The 18,572-nt window shown below is 33.0% G+C and overlaps 2 protein-coding genes across 2 annotated transcripts; one reads left to right on the top strand and one right to left on the bottom strand.

The window, feature by feature from the left end:
* Positions 1–1,493: 1,493 nt before the first annotated feature.
* On the top strand, positions 1,494–5,913 carry LOC134271735 (uncharacterized). Its single transcript, XM_062753949.1, has 3 exons — positions 1,494–1,771; positions 5,550–5,699; positions 5,876–5,913. Exons 1-3 carry the CDS (start codon positions 1,624–1,626, stop codon positions 5,911–5,913), a joined length of 336 nt encoding a protein of 111 aa, XP_062609933.1. The 5' UTR covers positions 1,494–1,623.
* A 1,526-nt stretch (positions 5,914–7,439) lies between these two features.
* On the bottom strand, positions 7,440–17,063 carry LOC134271734 (laminin-like protein lam-2; the record flags this gene model as incomplete). The annotated part of the gene is made up of 8 exons (XM_062753948.1): positions 7,440–9,209; positions 9,418–9,530; positions 10,874–10,999; positions 12,084–12,254; positions 12,570–12,740; positions 13,026–13,196; positions 14,588–14,653; positions 16,890–17,063. Coding segments are annotated over 8 exons (1,133 nt in total), but the record flags the coding sequence as incomplete, so codon positions are not given.
* Positions 17,064–18,572: the final 1,509 nt, after the last annotated feature.

The raw sequence follows: 18,572 nt of genomic DNA, 5'->3' as shown, positions 1-18,572 counted from the left end.
TTTCTTGCACGGAACGGTACGCTTTGTGGACGGTACGGTACGCTTTGTTCACGGTACGGTTCGCTTTGTGGACGGTACGGTACGCTTTGTGCACGGAACGGTTCGCTTTGTGCACGGAACGGTACGCTTTGTGCACGGAACGGTTCGCTTTGTGGACGGTACGGTACGCTTTGTGCACGGTACGGTACGCTTTCTGCACGGAACGGTACGGTTCGTTTCTGAGGTGTAGTAGCACGATTTAGGGTCTGTAATATTGATGTTTCATTTGGTTGCACTTTTGTTTCATTCATTAAGAAACATAATGAGCAATTATATTTCACTGCAAATTTTTGTAAGTAAATAGTGAACACCTCTATAGATCCATAAAGTATATGTGAATTGGCACCTTCTCTGAAAAAACCCAGCGGGGGGTATTTGTCCCTATTGGACAGTTCTAGTTAATTCTTTGAAAATCTTCTTCTCTGCTGCTGGGTATTAAATAAACTAACTAAGTACATAGTTATGATGAGCAAGAGTGCCACTTCCAAAATTGTGAATTTTATGGCCCCAGGGTCAGGGGTTCTGGTGTTAGGGCGGGTCTCTATTGATCATATAGTGAAAATGCATAAATTCTTTGAAAATTTTTTCCTTCTTCTCCTGAGTTTTATGCCAATGATCCAAGTATATATATTTATGATGAAGAAAGGTGCATCTAGCAAAATGGTAATTTTTTATGCCCCCCTGGGTGGGGGGGGATACATAGTCTGAAAATAAATTATTGCATTGAAATCTGCTCTTGGTATTAATCAACCATTTTATGATAAAATTTGCAAAATTTTGAAATATGTGGCCCCAGGTTTAGTGGTTCCTTTGGGGTGAGGTGCACAACTGGTTATAAAGTGTATTAATCAACCATTTTATGATAAAATTTACAAAATTTTGAAATATGTGGCCCCAGGTTTAGTGGTTCCTTTGGGGTGAGGTGCACAACTGGTTATAAAGTGTATTAATCAACCATTTTATGATAAAATTTGCAAAATTTTGAAATATGTGGCCCCAGGGTTAGTGGTTCCTTAAGGGTGAGGTGCACAACTGGTTATAAAGTGGAAGTGCATTTTCTCTTTGTTTCTCTGATCTACCTCTGGTTATTAAGTAAATAGAGTAGGCATGCTAAGTTTATGATTATGATAAGCAATGGTGCCTCTTTCAAAATTGTGAATTATGAATTTCATGGCCTATGGTTTAAAACACGAATCAAATTTAAATGTTTGAAAGTTGTTACACAATACTCAGGTGACCTATAAGGCCCGTGGGCCTCTTGTTCTGTTATCAACTTATCAGATTCAGAATATCTGAATTTGTGGCATTTGATCTAATCATCGAATGAATTCAGTATCATTTAATTTTGTTTTTGATTTGAGATTGTATACATTAAAATAAATATTTAAATTAAATTACATTCTTTTCATTTGATACTTTGTTGTACACTGCCTTGATGTATTTACAAATATTTACAGGGTATATGCTGGAAGTTACGCACCCAACTCTCTGTCACTTGTCATCAAAAATGTCCTAGAGCAGGATGCTGGGGAATATACATGCAATGGAACAATTAATGGAACACCAAAAACTGCAAAAATCTCAATGTCTGTCAACATGCCCCTTGAAATAACAGAAGAAATGGCACCAAGATCACAGAAAGTTGAAGAAGGTACCCGAGGCTTGATTAAGTGTGTGGCCCCTGGGGGATACACAATAAGTTGGATTAGGGATGGCAAGACAGTTGGTCAAGGTAAATATCTGATTTTTAAACAGCAGGATTTAGTTAATTTTTTAGGGTGAAAATTAGGAATCAAAAACCAGCTGATGGATTGGTCATGTTGATGATGTGAGTATGAACCTATGTCTCCAATTTTGAGTTTAATGGGATATACTATCATCAGTATAACAGTATCTCTGGTAAATTTGATGCCTTACTCTAATTTGAGAAATCTGTGCTTTTAATATACAATTACCTCTTTAATTGATGTAAAACTTCTTCAGAATCAAACGGGACAGATGGTAAGTTTGATCGTCAGATCATGCTTTGCATGGAGTCAACCCAGCTTAAAAAGTGAATTTTGTTTCTTATCTGAAAAATGAACAGACACAAAGAGCATAGGTTTGAGGTAGACATGAAAAAGAGATATCTTCCTAAGAATAAATTAGCCCTTTAGAATCAGAGGGTCAACTGTTTTTTTTCCTTCTTTAATAAATTATGAAAAGGATAGGAATAATTTTCTCAGATGAAACACTAGAAAAGATAAAACTGACATAAACACTTGCAAATAGTGCACATTCTGTATTTGTACAGATCAGGACCCATTAAGTCTCTAATCATTACTTACTAAACTTACATGTACATATTTCTTGCCTGTGTTGCTGTAGAGTAAGTTGATCTTTTGAAAAGAATTGAGATTTAAAAAAACAACAACAACAACAACAACAAAACAGATTCTTTAAGTTAATAGTTAAGGTCCAAAGAGTTAAGGGTACGGATTATTGAATTGATTCGAGTATAAATATGCATTGTAGACATGTATATAATATAAATTTCTGGTAATTTTATTGCATTTATCATTTGAAATATACAAAGATTTTCATTTTAATTAGATTTATGCACAGGGAAGCTAGTGTAACTGTTTGAACATTAATTGTATAACGATATTTATTCAATTTTAAAGAAGGTTTTCTTCCAGGAATGTAACTTGTAGAATGTTCATTGTATTAACAAATTCGGATATTTATTTAAAGAAGGTTATATCTAGTGGAATATACTGTTAGAATGTCAAGGAATAGGAACAAATTTCCTCTTGTACTGGTGTAAGATGCATGGCTGACTTTTGATTTGATAAATGTGATTTTCTTTATATATATATATATAAATTTTATGAATTTTAAACTTGTTTGCTTGCTACATTTAATTTTGTATAAATCTATTTGTTTTAGCAGTTATATATATGCTACGTACATCATGTACATGTATTGTACCTATTATGATATCAACCTATATGGTCATTCTGACAGGTCACCAAGTATAATAATATATATTTTCATTGAATTTGATTTGTCAACATTCTTTTCATTTTAAAGCCTCTCGATGAACAGTGTCATGTACTCATGGGTGTGATCTTGTCTTTTACTCATTACCTGTGGTAAACTCACAGAAAAATCATTCCTGGGTCATTTCATTGGCTGCTTAACAGAGTCACGATGGCAAATCAACGAATCAGAGTTCACATTATACATATGCATATTCAGCAATGCCAAAAACTAGCTATTCCCTAGCTAACATACAGATTGCTTATAGATCCACTCTCCCATGCATTTTGAGTTTGAGAATTAAAAGGTACATATGTACTCCCATGTAATTTCTGACTGGTTTATAATGTCAGTGACCTGTACAAATTTACTCTCATCGTTTTAAAATAAACTTTGCAAGTTTTAAGGAGTTTTAAGGAGCTCAAGATTTGTACCATACTACCTGATTGGTTGTCTAGAAGGCCTTGATGATATATAAATTTCTCGTCCTTGTCTGCCCACATTTTTTACCCCAGCTCCCTCTTTATTATTTCAGTTTTCTCTTAATTCTGATCGGGATTGGTACATACATTTAGTTACCATTCAACTTTCATTATTAATATTTATGCCCCCCTTCGAAGAAGGGAGGAGCATATTTCTTTGCTGCTGTCGGTTCATTTAGTTTCTGTTCATTTTCTTCACAACAGTTGCACATAATGAAATGAAATTTGGTATACAGGTATATCAGATGAATATCTAGGTTAACTTCTGTTTTGGTATCATTTGCACCATTTTTGACAGAGTTATGCCCCTTGGACTTAGAAAAATTCCAACTATATGCCGTTTCCGTTCATTTTCTTTGGAGATGTTGCACACATTGAAATGGAATTTAGTATACAGATTATGCAGATGAATAGCTAGGCCAAGTGTTGTTTTGGGTACAATTGCACCATAATTGACAGAGTCATGCTCCTTGGACTTAGAAAAATTCCAACTATCAGAGCTCCAGATAAGGTGCGTATTTGCAGAAACACGCATTAAATTTTTCAAAATACGCATTGAAAATTAAAATAGAGCGTACAATTACGCATTAGCAATCATAGATACGCATGACACCACGAAAATATTGCGTACAACACATTGAAGAATACAGGTACGACTTACTTGATGATACGAATAGAGGTTAACTCAGTGTTTAATTTTTATCAAAAGGAAGTGCAGATTCAAAAACCTTTCAGTGACCAGGAATATTCTAGTAATAACGACGACGATCTCCATTTCGGGAGGAGTTTAAGATTAAAATCAATTTCTCTGTAGAAAGACTATGCACTAGGCATAACTTTTTTTTATTATGGGTTCATAGCCAATTTTTCATCTCTCTCAACTTACCACATTTACGAAGATTCTTTTCTCTCAGTTTACTCTTGATACGATATCTTAAATGAAGGAAAAGTTTTCTGTGTCTCTGACTCTTTGGTAGCTTGACCTACTGTATAATCCTCCTTGTCAAAAAAGAATGCTTCCGAATCTTAGCATAAAGTCTTGCTGGTATTTACAAAATTTATTTAAATAAAAGTAGGAACTGACCTTTAAAGTTTTTTCCCTCTTCAAAAACACATACTTCGATTACAAGCTCAAAAGAAAGGCTAAAACATTGATAAATAAACAAAATACTATTCAATCATTTTGCTGAAAATGAAAATATGCATTGATGAAAAAATCAGGGAGTAAATACGCTTTAGGGTGAAAAATTATCTGGAGCTCTGAACTATTCGCAGTTTCCGTTCATTTTCTTTGGAGAGGTTGCACATATTGAAATGAAATTTAGTATACAGATTAGTCAGATGATTATCTAGGTCAAGTTCTGTTTTGGGTACGATTGCACCATAATTGACAGAGTTATGCCCCTTGGACTTAGAAAAATTTCAATTATTTGCAGTTTCCGTTCATTTTCTTTGGAGAGGTTGCATATATTGAAATGGAATTTAGTATACAGATTAGTCAGATAAATATCTAGGTCAAGTTTTGTTTTGGGTATGATCGCATCACTTTTGACAGAGTTATGCCCTTTTGGACTTAGAAAAATTCCCATTTTGGGGGGGAGGGGGCATAAGTGTTTTACAAACATCTCTTGTTATATTAGAGCCTAATCAACAAATTAGCAAGCATTTCAGTGAGTTTTCCCTCTGGTATTAAGTAAAGACAAGATTACCCACAGATATCAGACAATGCTCAGCAAAGATCTACAGCTGTTCCCCCAATTAAGAATACTTGTTTTAGTACAAATATCTATGAGTTGAAACTAAAATGTGAATAAAGGAAAATGACTAAATTTTTATACAGTACCATTATTTTGTTTGTGTGTATGCGAGTCAAAACATAACAAAAACAGGCTTGATGTTTGATGGCTAAAATGTTCAATATATGTTAGTAACTAACTTTTTTCAAGAAGAAAAAAATTGACAAAAATTGGCAGAAGTGGAATAATGATGTTATGTTTATGATTGTAGTACATCCAAGATATTCTCAGGTTCCAGAGGGACTTGAAATCAGCAATGTAAATCGCAGTTTGGATGAGGGAATATTTATTTGCAATGTTGTTGGAACTGGAGCTGCTTCATCCAAAATCAAATTCATTGACATAGCAGTAACTGTGATAGGTAGGTTATATTAGAAGGTAAAAAAAATATGTGACATTTCTTTTAAGTTTAACAAAGAATATTTTTACCTTTTGATCCAGAAAACATCTTTAAAAACATTTTCTTGAGAACAACATGTCTATTACAGTGTATTATATAAAGAAATAAATAATTAACAAGATTATAATGTTCTCTAGGAAAAGAGCTTGTTTGGTCATGTGATCAAATTATGTGAAGCCACTTGCCTGTGTGGTTGTGCCTCTTTAAAATTCAGTATTCATTTGTTGCCAAAAATTCACTAACCCATAGTATCAGGCAATTAAATGTTAGCCCGGGTTTTTATAGAAAGATGGCTCACTTTAGCATGTGTATCTGTCTGACTGAATATTTTATTGAATTAAAAAATATCAGTTACTTGTGTGTTTATAACTCTATTCATCCTTGATCACTTGTTTTAACAGTTAATTAGAAAATACACAGAGTCCCCAGTACAGGTCAGATGAAAGGTGGCAGATACAGGTTTGAATGCAGAACATATGAAACCTATAAATACATTGGTTTAAGGTAGGTGGTAGAAGAAAAGACAGTGATTTACTGACACACAAAATCTATTGTAAACAGGGAAAATCGTAGGTAAAAAACTAAGATGTCTGTCTTTTATAAAATATAATTCATGTAAATTTGATATGTATGGTATTAAGTATAAAGTGGAGCTTCACTTATCCGGACGCTTTGGTTCCTAATCAATTTGCTAGGATACGTGAAGCGTCCGGATATCTGAATTACCAGTCAAACAAGACAAAACAACATTTAAAAAAATCTGTTCCGATGAAAAGTCGTCCTGATACTGAAGCATCCAGATATCTGGCATGCGGATATCTGAAGGTCCATTGTAGTTATGGGCATACATTCATAACGATACAAAATGTTGGTTTATTTACATAAGATATGACCAATTGTATGATTGGAAATTTAATTGCATGTAAGAATGACGGTAGTTTTACCCATTTTAAAGGATAATACTTCAGCTTATGGTTGGGTTTACTGTAGATTAGATAATTGAGTTAGAAAAAAAAACATTAGCTTTAGTCACTGAGCAGGATAATAAAATCAATACTTGACATTTACAGCACATATATTTGTTCAACTCCGGAAACATACAGTAAAATAAAGCTTTTTATACTTTATGTACTTTTTCTTGTGTGATTTTTCACGTAAAATTTAAACATAAATTGGTGTACTTTTAGGATGAAAGCAGTAATGAACTAGTAGGGGATAGGTTTGAGATTGACAAACAGAAAGGAATATTGATCATCAAGCAATCCAAAAAGGATGATGAAGGTCGCTACAAATGCGAGGCTAGGAATGAAGCTGGGGTGGCCAGTGAAACGGCAGAGTTAAAGGTCATCAGTAAGTCACCATTATAAATGTCACAAGGGCAGAACAATTTAGTTTGTTGTGGAATATTTTATGGTTGTTGAATCTATTCCCATTTAAGAAGGAAGAAAAAATAATAAAATGTTAAAAATATATATAAGACTAATATAAGACATCAATGATATATTGATGGGTTTTACAAAATTGACTTTGAATTTCAGTTCCCCCTAAAATTCGTGAGTTTAACAATGGAACAGGGGAAGAGGGTAAAGATGGCACCTTAAGCTGCAAGGCCTATGGAGATCCTATTCCTACCATCCGCTGGCTTAAAGGAAATGTTGTGCTTCCTGATGGAGCACCTGTAAGTTATAAAGGAACTATACAGTAAAACTCGGTTATAGCGAAGTCCTAGGGACCTGTGAATTTAATTCGCTATATCCGTAATTCGTTACAACCGTATAACGAATTTGTAAAACCATATAAAGCGAATTCGCAATATGCATGTTTTCCTTCCTGCATTACTACCAAATATGTTAGGGAAACAAATATTACAAAACATACCTTCGATAACTAAGGTTTTATTGTGAATTGAATTATATATACAATTCCATGAATAAAAATAAGTCAGTTCAATATATTAAATTTTGAGATCTTTGAAAGTTTGTTATAAAAGATGTAAATTTCATTATATTTAACTTCAACGAGACCCAAAATCAGTTCGCTATATCCGTGAATTCGTTATATCAGAGTTCATTATAACCGTAAAATTTTACAAGGATTTGTTAAGAATTTTGCCGGGGACCCAGGAAAACTTCGCTATATCCGTGAATTCGCTATATCCGTGTTCGTACTAAACAAGTTTTACTGTAACTATTGATGGAATCAATCATTAATTTTGATATTAGCGGGTTAGCTTTTTCAGAGCCTATGAAAGAATAATTACCAGGTATGATGCTTGTAAGTTTCCTGATAATTCCTGCATTTCTTTTTTTAAAGTGAAAGCAATGAAAATTGAGGCCAATGGGTCACATAGGTTTACTGTTTTAAACACTTCATTACGTTTACTTGACTTTTCAAATCTGATCATGATAGATAGACAGCTGCTTTTAAATAAAAGGAAAGAAAAATTCACTAGTACACTCTGTAGCTTTATGGCTACAAAATCATGTAACGAATACCAGCATAAGTGTACAAAGACACCCAGGGCCAGGCTGGTGCTAAAATCCTTTATCTTAATCTACTAGGGGATTGAGCTTCTTGATTTTTAAATGAATCATATATAATTTTTAACAGAGATAAGGACATAATTATACATAACAAAGTCCCACACAGTTTGATATTCCATGAGAGTGACACTGCAAAATTGCAAGAAGGAATTAAATTGCATACATACTCAGGTTTTCACATGAAGTGTGCTTTAACAATTTTCTGGAAACATTATTTTTACTACAAAATGTAAATGTCCTTGGATATATAAATGATTCTCTTCTTACAGAAAAATCTCTAAAAGAATGAAATTACCATGCTTCCAACACCTTCAATGATGACCCCCAAATATGGCATATGGTGCACTATGAATTTTATTTTTAACTCCATCCTCTATAAGCTGAGCCATTTCAGACAAAACTGTACCCTAATCAATAGATGTTTAGTATATCCCTTAATGATATATGCTCATTTCTCTCCATTTAAACTATATGTATATCACAGTCAAGCAGGAATATTAACATGGATACAATACATGAAAATAAATACCACCCCCAACTTTTTTCCAAAACAGAAAATTCTTAAATCAAAATTACCTTTTTGTTGTAAGTTTGTTGATAGAAAAAGATGCTTAAATGCTTGAAAATCAACCAAAAGTCTTTATACAATCTCTTATACTTTGATTTTGTGAACTGAAGATACATGGCTTTTAAAAACAGACCACTATTTAATATGTCTCAATAAATATAGCTCTTAGACGTGGTGGCTTTCTCCAGTGATGGCATGACATCTGTCTTCACATATGACTTAATAAATATAGCTCTTAGACGTGGTGGATTTCTCCAGTGAAGGCATGACATCATCTGTCTTCACTCTGCTGTAGCCATCTTTGTTTGGTCTTCGTGAAGATCTTCGTCCAGTTCGGCCCTCAATGATGAAGGCCACAATCTGCAGAAAGAATTAAATATCACAGCTGTATACAGTACTATTTGGTAAAAAGTTATTTAAATTCAAACCAATTTTCTAATTTTTTTTATTATAATTGAAGTGAATATATAAAAAAAAGTTTAACAATTTGATTTTAAGCAAGAAAAAGTTTCAATACAGATATAATTCTTCAATTATTTTCTTTTGAAACCAAAGAAACCAAAAATACCCTTTGTTTATTGTGGAAAATAACATATCCTGCGACACATAACACAACTGCCGTCAAAAAGTAAGCCATGAAATGACCCTCAGGTTCAGACTCTGGTACAAGGGAGGAAAGATCTGTAAGGTAAGGGGTTGTATTTAACAATTCAAATATCCTTGCTAGCCATTAATGTTTCTTATCCACTACTCTCCTCACAAACCTTCGGATTTAAGAAACACATGGCTAGAAAAGATGCAATTCATATGCAGTTAATAGGATATCCTGATTTATATACAATTTTTATCTACTGTAGAAGTACTTTTTTCTGTGTGGTATTATTTTATGCTATGTATGCGGTCACAAATTTTCCGCGGAAATTTATCCAAGCTTACTTAATATATAAATGTAAGGCATACGAGTGAAAATCTAGAAAATCAGTGTAATTTTCTACCCGCGGATTAAACAGAAATTGAGATTCCACGGAATTATGACACCGTGTAAAAAAGTAAGTCTACAGTATTTGACATGGGAAGCAAACTTGAATTTGGTAGAAATTCATGTCCACACAGCATGAATTCCCCACTTACAGGGTTCATTTTGTTTCTTTGTTGTTAGATTACAGTACATATATGAGGAATAGCAAGGGAAGGTTAAGGTCAGAAAATTATGATACAGTTGAATAGCTCCTACCAATGATGCAAAAATATCTTGATTAGTTTCTATAAAAGTTTTTTATTCATAAATAATTTCAGTTACAGGGAATATACCGGTACATGTATAGGAACTAAGATGATAAATTTTCACAAAATTCTAAATCAGAGCATGCATTTACATGAAAATCTGAGATAAGGGCAAAATTAGTAAGGTCAAGGACTTTTTGGACAGAAATGAATAGCTCTTAAAATGTGTATCAGGATATTATTGTTAAGATAAAAATATACTAAATAGTTTCTTTGAAACAGAGTCAAATGTAAAAAAAAAATATGATTGTAATTGCATAGTTCTAATTAGCTGTAGAACTGTAGCTCTCTGCGAAGTTTTTTTTACGATGCTTGGATCTGTAGCTCTCTGCTTTATATCTGTCTTTCCTGAATTCCCTCAAACAGAGAGCTACAGTTCTGCAGCTAGGTTCTTATTGATATGCACTACATGTACCAGCATGTGTATTAGAAGATTACATGAATACTTTAAAGAAAATTGAATATACAATTATTTTAGAAAAGTGATGTCAAGGTCAAAAGGGGTCATGAATTTCACTAATTATAACAAGGACTCAAGAATTTAACAATTATAATGGGAAGTATATTGCTCAACAAAATCTGAAATTGTAGGAGTAAATATGCCATCTAGGTTTAGTTAAGAAAAGTATTTCTTTAAATATTTGATGCCGTTTTGGTCTGGTTTTACTGATATTGTTTAAAGTAAATGAACATTATGATTTTTCTTGCTCTCTCTGTCATATGTAGGATTTTGTCTGTACCTGGATTCTTGTTTGCATCTTTGTTTGGATTCTTGTTTGCATCTTTGTTGGTTGGTTTGTTGTTGTCACCTATATTCTCACTATTCCTTCCTTCATCTTGAGAATTCTGACCAACACCTTCTTTACCTGTATTATCAAAATTATCACTTAAAAGCAATTTTTTCTGAATGACTGGACATAAAAGGGTAAAAGTAAAATATTTCATTTTTGATGTTATTTAAGAAATAAGGTATCATTTTTAAACATCTATAGGGATATAAATAAAGGTTGGTCACGAGATTAAATTCCATAAAGCCCAAAGGGCTTTATGATGAATTTAATCTCGTACCAAATTGTATTTATAGCCCGATAGATGTTTTAAAATGATACCTTAATACTAATATATACATTTGTGACTTATTCATATTTAATATTTGCCTGATTGTGACTTTTAGCGTGTGAGAATGCATTATTTTTCAAATGTAATCCACTGAACGCGCGTCGACCCTTTATGACGTCACTGAGAAATTACGTCAAATGATTATCCATACGCACATCTATGACCTCTTGACCCCATACCTGTATTTATACAGTTATAGATACGCATTCCTTTCAGTAGTGCTATAAAGGAAAACATTTGCAAATGTCAATATATACAAATAAAACCCATTTGATAAAATAATCTTTCATATGGCATGTGTAAAACTTGGAGATTACGAACATTTTTTTTTGAATATTGTCACTTGTGACAATCTGTTACGTTTCTTGTCACTGAAAGCATTGTTTCCAAATACCAAAGGCCATGATTTGGACAACCTGAATATACACTTCCTGAGGAGGATTTTCTATCCATATGATAACCAGGGGCCTTCTGCTCATTAAAAAAATACTTTCTCCTGTACATTTTAGTGCCAGAATCAGATCTCCTATTAAAACTTGAATGACAATTTAAACATAAAATCTTTGTTTTTTCAATAGTAATTCATTAATTATTTTAATACCAAAGGTAAATAGTAAACTATATCTAATTCCAGCTCTTGAAATAAAGGGGGTAGAGAATAGTTTCCACTGAAATTGGGCTTCAAGACATCACCATATTTTCATGGCATATTCATTATATCTGACTTACTGATGGTTAAGTCATTAACCCTGGTGGCTATTTAAGTTATAATATCTGACTTTAATGGTACAGCCATTTAAATTAATGGCAGATTTATTATATCTGACTTACTGATAGTACAATTCTTGACACTGGTGGCTTTGGTATTCAAGGTGATCAATTGGTCTGGACATTTCTGGCATTTAACCTGTTGTTGGTCCGTTTTGTCTCGGTAGAAGCCACGCGGACAGTCATCACAATCTTTAGTTTCAGGATTATATTGGCTACCAGACGGACAGTCCTCTATGGAAATACAAATTTACATTGTTTATTTGATGTTTAAGTACTTAGCATGATCCTACAGTCACTTAAACTGGTAGCCGAGTTTTTATATCTGACTTACTGATGGTACAGTCATTTAAACTGGTGGCCTAGTTTTTATATCTGACTTAAATTACCCATGATGCAGTCATTCATACTGGTGTCTGAGTAATTATATCTGACTTACTGATGTTAAAGTCGTTTACCCCAGGGGCTATTTAAGTTATATATATATATGTGATATCAATGATACTACCATTCATATTAATGGCAGATTTATTATATCTTATGACTTACTAATGGTACAGTTCTTGACACTGGTGGCTTTGGTACCCACGGTGATGAATTGGTCTGGACATTTCTGACATTTAACTTGTTGTGGGTCCGTTTTGTTTCGGTAGTAGCCACGCAGACAGTCATCACAAGCTTTAGTTTCAGGATTATATTGGCTACCAGACGGACAGTCCTCTATGAAAATACAAATTTACATTGTTAATACTGATGTTTAAGTAATTAGCATGAATCACCCCCATAACGAATATTCATCAAACAGTATAAAAATGAAATTATGACTTAAAATTGCTATAACTTAATAATAAACACTCATTCATATTGGTGATTGAGTTAATACAAGTATATCTAACTTATTGTAAAATAAATATAGTTACTAGCTTTGGTGGCTAAGTTATCAGATCTGATTTACTGATGGTACAGTTATTCAAACTGGTGGACAGGTTATTATATCTGACTTACTAATGGTACAGTTCTTTTTACTGATGGCTTTGGTACCCACGGTGATGAATTGGTCTGGACATTTCTGGCATTTAACTTGATTTAGGTCTGTTTTGTTTCGGTAGTAGCCACGCAGACAGTCATCACAAACTTTAGTTTCAGGATTATATTCACTACCCGAGGGACAGTCCTCTATGAAAATACAAATTTACATTGTTTATATTGATCATTGATTGATGATTATGTCATTGTGAGTGGTCAATTTAAGAACTTGTGACAGAAGCTTTATGTGTGAGGGTTATTTTTGTGATATGAATTATACTTTAAGAACTGAATATATATGCTAAAGCTTTCTCTTTAGGTAATGAGCATAAATTACCACCATGATAAAATTCCATCTTTCAGCATGAAATGAAAGTATGACTTAAAATTGCTTTAAATTTATCATTTTAAACAAAAAATATTTTATTTGTCATGCAACTTTTCTTATGAAACAAGAGGCCCATGGACCACAACACTCACCTAAGTAACTTTAGCCCTGATGTTCTTCACCTGATATCCCCCCTCCCCGTAATACCTATTGTGACCCCGCCCTACCCCAAGGGTCAAGATTTGAATTATTTAGAATCTGCATTACCCAAGGATGCTTCTACTTAAGTTTTATCCTTTTTTGCCTAATGGTTCTTAAGATTGAAGAAGATTTTTAAAGATTTTTCTTATATGTTTTTAATGAATAAAAACAAGATTTCCTAAAGTGGCCCCATGGCACCCTTTATTATGTCAAGGTCATTATTTGAAAAATATTTAGAATCTACACTCTCTAAGGATGCTTCAACAAAACTTTCAGCTTTTCTGGCCCTGTGCTTCTTGAAAAAAAGATTTTGAAAAAGATTTTTTCTATATATTTTAATTTGAAACTGTAGCTCTGGTTTATCCCGGGGGTATTGATTTGAACACTTCAGAATTTACACTAACCCAGGAAGTTTCACATAAGTTTCAGCTTTTCTGGCCCCGTGTTTCTTAAAAAGAGGATTTAAAAAAAAAAATTCCAATATCCTTCAATGTAAAACTTCGGATTCTCTATTGTGGCCTACCCTACCCCGCATGGCGTCTTGATTTAGAATCTACACTACCCCAGGTTGAATCAACAGGAATAAATTTTGTTTTATTTCCTTTTTTCTGTAAAGCATTCAAGTTCAGATAAGTCGTCCGCGTGGCGCAGTGGTTAGAGCAACTGCTCTAGAGACGCGAAGTATGTAGCCAATCCTTATGTCGCAGGTATCCCACTGTGGGACGTGGAGACAGGTCCTTCGGATGAGACTGTATAAACTGAGGTCCCCTGTTGCAGTAGGTGCTGGCACAAAAAAGATCCCTCGCTGCTCAATGGCCCTGAGAGCCGAGCATAGGACAAAATTTGCACCTCTCCACCGGCAAGTGGTGGCGTCTCCATATGAGTGAAAAATTCTCGAGAGGAACGTTAAACAAAATACAATCAATCAATCAATCAAATTCAGATCAATCAGTAAATGAACATCTACATTATAATCCATAATAAAGTTAAGTACGTGTATGTAATTCCTCACCTGGAGAGGGATTTGTTTGCCCCGTAAGATTTCCAGTAGTTAGAGACTTTGTTTCATTTCCTTTTCCTGTAAAGTAAATGAATGTCTACATTATACATGTTATAATCTATGATATGTTTGGTATAATGCATATGTACATGTAGGGAAAGGGCGTTATTAAGTTTTTAGAAGTTTTGCCCAATCCCAGTTGTAAAGAATATAGACAATAAAATATGTTCAAATCAAATCATAACTTTAATTTTTTTTCTAAAATTTCTTTTCTAAAATGGCAATGTATGAATTCTAGATATAATATTAGCTTTAATTATCAGATACCTTGCTTCTCTGAACATTTATATACCTGTTTTTAACCAATCACTATAATTAAATCAAATTGATCTGAATTTCTTAACAGATTGAAAAAGGCCAATTCAAAGGTGGAAGGAATTTTGGTGTTATGAGATAAAAACTGAATTTATTGATTTTTTTAATGTACTTTTTTAATTTATGTAAACAAGTTTTTAGTGGTATAAATGTATATTAAAGTATTTAAGCAATAAAACATACTGATATAAAGCAGAATTCTTTACTACTGCCAATAGTATGAAAGGCCATAAAACTATAAAATCAAGTATACTGTAACCCAACTTTTATTTACAACTTATTTTTGGCAATTTACCAGGGATAAAATAGTTCACGATGATCAATTTATGCAATCAAGCCTTTTTTGGATCTGTTGTTAATAGACACATACACTAAAAGTACTAGTTTGTGGCGAGAAACATTCGCGATAACGAGGCTCTTGTGAACTTCACGAAAATTTCTCTCACACGAATAACAGTTGATTTACAGTAATCAGGTATCCGGATGCTTCACATATCCAGACAAATTGACTGAGAACCAAAGTGTCTGTATAAATGAGGCTCCTCTACCAATACACGTATCAAATTTATTTCTAAAAAAAAAAAAAAGAATCTGTTATCCAGGAAAATGGTTATTTTCCATTAAAATTTAATGAGGAGAGGTACAAACAAAAATAATCCTAAAGACAATGTTTTGATAGATTCTGTATCTCATGCAGTCATTCATATTGGTGATTGAGTTCTTACTTATAGTAAACTGTAGGTTACTTACTCTGGTGCCAAAGTTAACATATCTGATTTACTGAGGGTACAGTTATTCACAATGGTAACCGCGGAGTTATTATATCTGATTTACTGAAGGTACAGTATTTATACTGGTGGCCGAGTTATTATATCTGACTTACTGATAGTACAGTCATTCATACTGGTGGCTATTTAAGTTATAATATCTGACTTTAATTGTACAGCCATTCATATTTATTATATACTGAAAGGAAAAAGAAACGCATATTAAACTTTTAAATTAAATTAAAACTATTATTTTAAAAACGTTTCCAAGTATTGTTATGAAACATGTTAATTCATCTTTAATCAACAAGTTAACAAAATCTTGTGTGATTTTGACTGATAATTCCTGAGTTATTGAAATTGATATGTCGATACCCCCGAAAATTAAAATAAAAATTCTCATCATCTCACTTGCACATTGGTAACAGCCTTAATTTTCTTGTGCACTGAGTTCATCAGAGCATTTATCTTTCTCATAAGAATATTATACAACCCTTTTGACAATAGTCTTAATGGTTGAGAGTAGCTGTATCATTCCAAAGCCAACAAATCCCCCCGCCAAATGAATGCCACAAATTTTCATTTAAGGATAGAATTTACAGAATCCAGCTGGTTTCGTACATGTGAATGTTTGTAAGAAAGTCTTGACAAACACTGTATGACATGCTAAAAACATTATGCATATGACACGTACTTGCGCGTGCGAGAGTAAAATCGACGTAAAAGTTGCAAAGCTCGCGACCTAATAAGAGCAGAGAATTTTTGTATTTTAGGGTGGAAAATATGGGTAAGATAGTAAGTTTTTATTCACTTACACAATTCAATTACTCGATCTTGTGTAACTTCTGTCAGCCATACCATGAAGGCAAGAAATTTATACTGATTGAAAATGAGGTAAAACGATGTCTATAACTCGATCTAATGCATCAATTGGCACGACAAAATGTGGTCATAAAATTGTCATTATCAACATGCACATGTTTTTGGCTTTTTATCACTTCCCCTACGTGCACCATACATTTCATGGTTGAATAGTTTTGACCAGCTCTTTTAGTGCAAAGTAACAAAAATACACATATTACCAATTTTCATAACTTTGGGCCACATAGACAAAAAATTTCGCATATTATGTTCTTATGCGTTTCTTTTTCCTTTCAGTATATCTGACTTACTAATGGTACAGTTCTTGACACTGGTGGCTTTGGTACCCACGGTGATGAACTGGTCTGGACATTTCTGGCATTTAACTTGTTGTGAGTCCGTTTTGTTTCGGTAGAAGCCACGCAGACAGTCATCACAATCTTTAGTTTCAGGATTATATTCACTACCCGAGGGACAGTCCTCTTCTATGAAAATACAAATTAACATTGTTAATACTGATGTTTAAGTAATTAGCATGAATCACCCCCATAAATAATATTTACCAAACAGTATAAAATGAAATTATGACTTAAAATTGCTATAAATTAATAATAAACACTCATTCATATTGGTGATTGAGTTATTACAAGTATATCCAACTTATTGTAAAAAAAAATATAGTTTAATGAATGTGAAGTAAATTTAGAATCCATCTATTTAAAAAAAATATTATGTGTTCTCGTTCAATTTTTTGCAAAAAACTTTCAAACTTTGCAATTTTCATACAAATGGAGATATTTTCATTACAATGTTATATATCGCTAGTGTGAAGGCATTTTTTCGTATGCCTGTGCGACCAGAATAAAATACGAATTTATGAACAATTCACTCAAAATTAAGCATGTTAACTGTAAACTCAATTTTTTATTGATAATGTTCATGTAAACATTGTCATAACTTACCCACAGCTTGGCACTTATTACATTGTAAATGAAACAAAGTGAAAAGTCAAATATTTTTTTACTTGCAGAAAACTCAAGCAGTACGGAAAAATTTAACAAAATGATGTACATGTTTACAAGAAAGAATAATCTAATCAGAATTGAGAACATTTGCATTTTTTAAAAATTATTGACTTATTGTTATCTATAGTAAAATTTGACAGATTTTAAACTCTAATCCCGACTCTACCCCCCATCCATCCCCATCAGAAGGTCCAAGGCGAATCATTCTTGGGTGGGTAGATATATATTTATGATGAAGAAAGGTGCATCTAGCAAAGTGGTTTTTTTGTGCCCCCTGGGTCAGAGGGGGGGGGGGGGGAGTGGGGGTTACATAGTTTGAAAATAAATAGTGCTTTGAAATCAGCTTTTTGGTATTAATCAACCATTTTATGATAAGATTTGCAAAATTTTGAAATATGTGGCCCCTGGGTCAGTGGTTCCTTTGGGGTAAGGTGCACAACTGGGTATAAAGTGGAAGTGCATTTTCTCTTTGTTACTCTGATCTACCTCTGGGTATTAAGTAAATAGACTAAGCATGCTTAGTTAATAATTATGATAAAATTTGAAAAAGACCATATGTGTTCATATAGCAAAAATGTTCTAGACAAAAGCACTCAGAGCTATAAATAGCTCACTGCTAGAAGTAACTAGTTAATTGTTTTATGGTCTTCTATCAACATAGTGCATATTTATTATTTGTTGTATCTGATCCTTTAAATTTTTTTGCATGCCTTTCTTATTTTATGTTGTGCATGTTGTTAATGGTTATTTTGCAATTTTCCCCAAATATGATGTTGGAAATTTGGGATTTGAATGTAATTTTGAAAATCTTATTAAATTTAGAACCCAAGTCTATTTTAATACTGGTTCACTGAAAAAAAAGAAAAAAATTCCTGCATCCATTTTGTTTAAAATCTCTTGGTGTTGTTTAATAGACAATGAATTTTTATTAGAATTACTTGGAAACATGAAGTTTTTACAATTTGAGGC

Source organism: Saccostrea cucullata, unplaced genomic scaffold (genome assembly GCF_032062105.1).
Source record: "Saccostrea cucullata isolate Sc308-1 unplaced genomic scaffold, CSIRO_AGI_Scuc_v1 ctg8332, whole genome shotgun sequence".
Taxonomy (NCBI): domain Eukaryota; kingdom Metazoa; phylum Mollusca; class Bivalvia; order Ostreida; family Ostreidae; genus Saccostrea; species Saccostrea cuccullata.
Note: the sequence above shows the minus strand (reverse complement) of the source record. Positions and strands in the feature narration are given on the sequence as shown.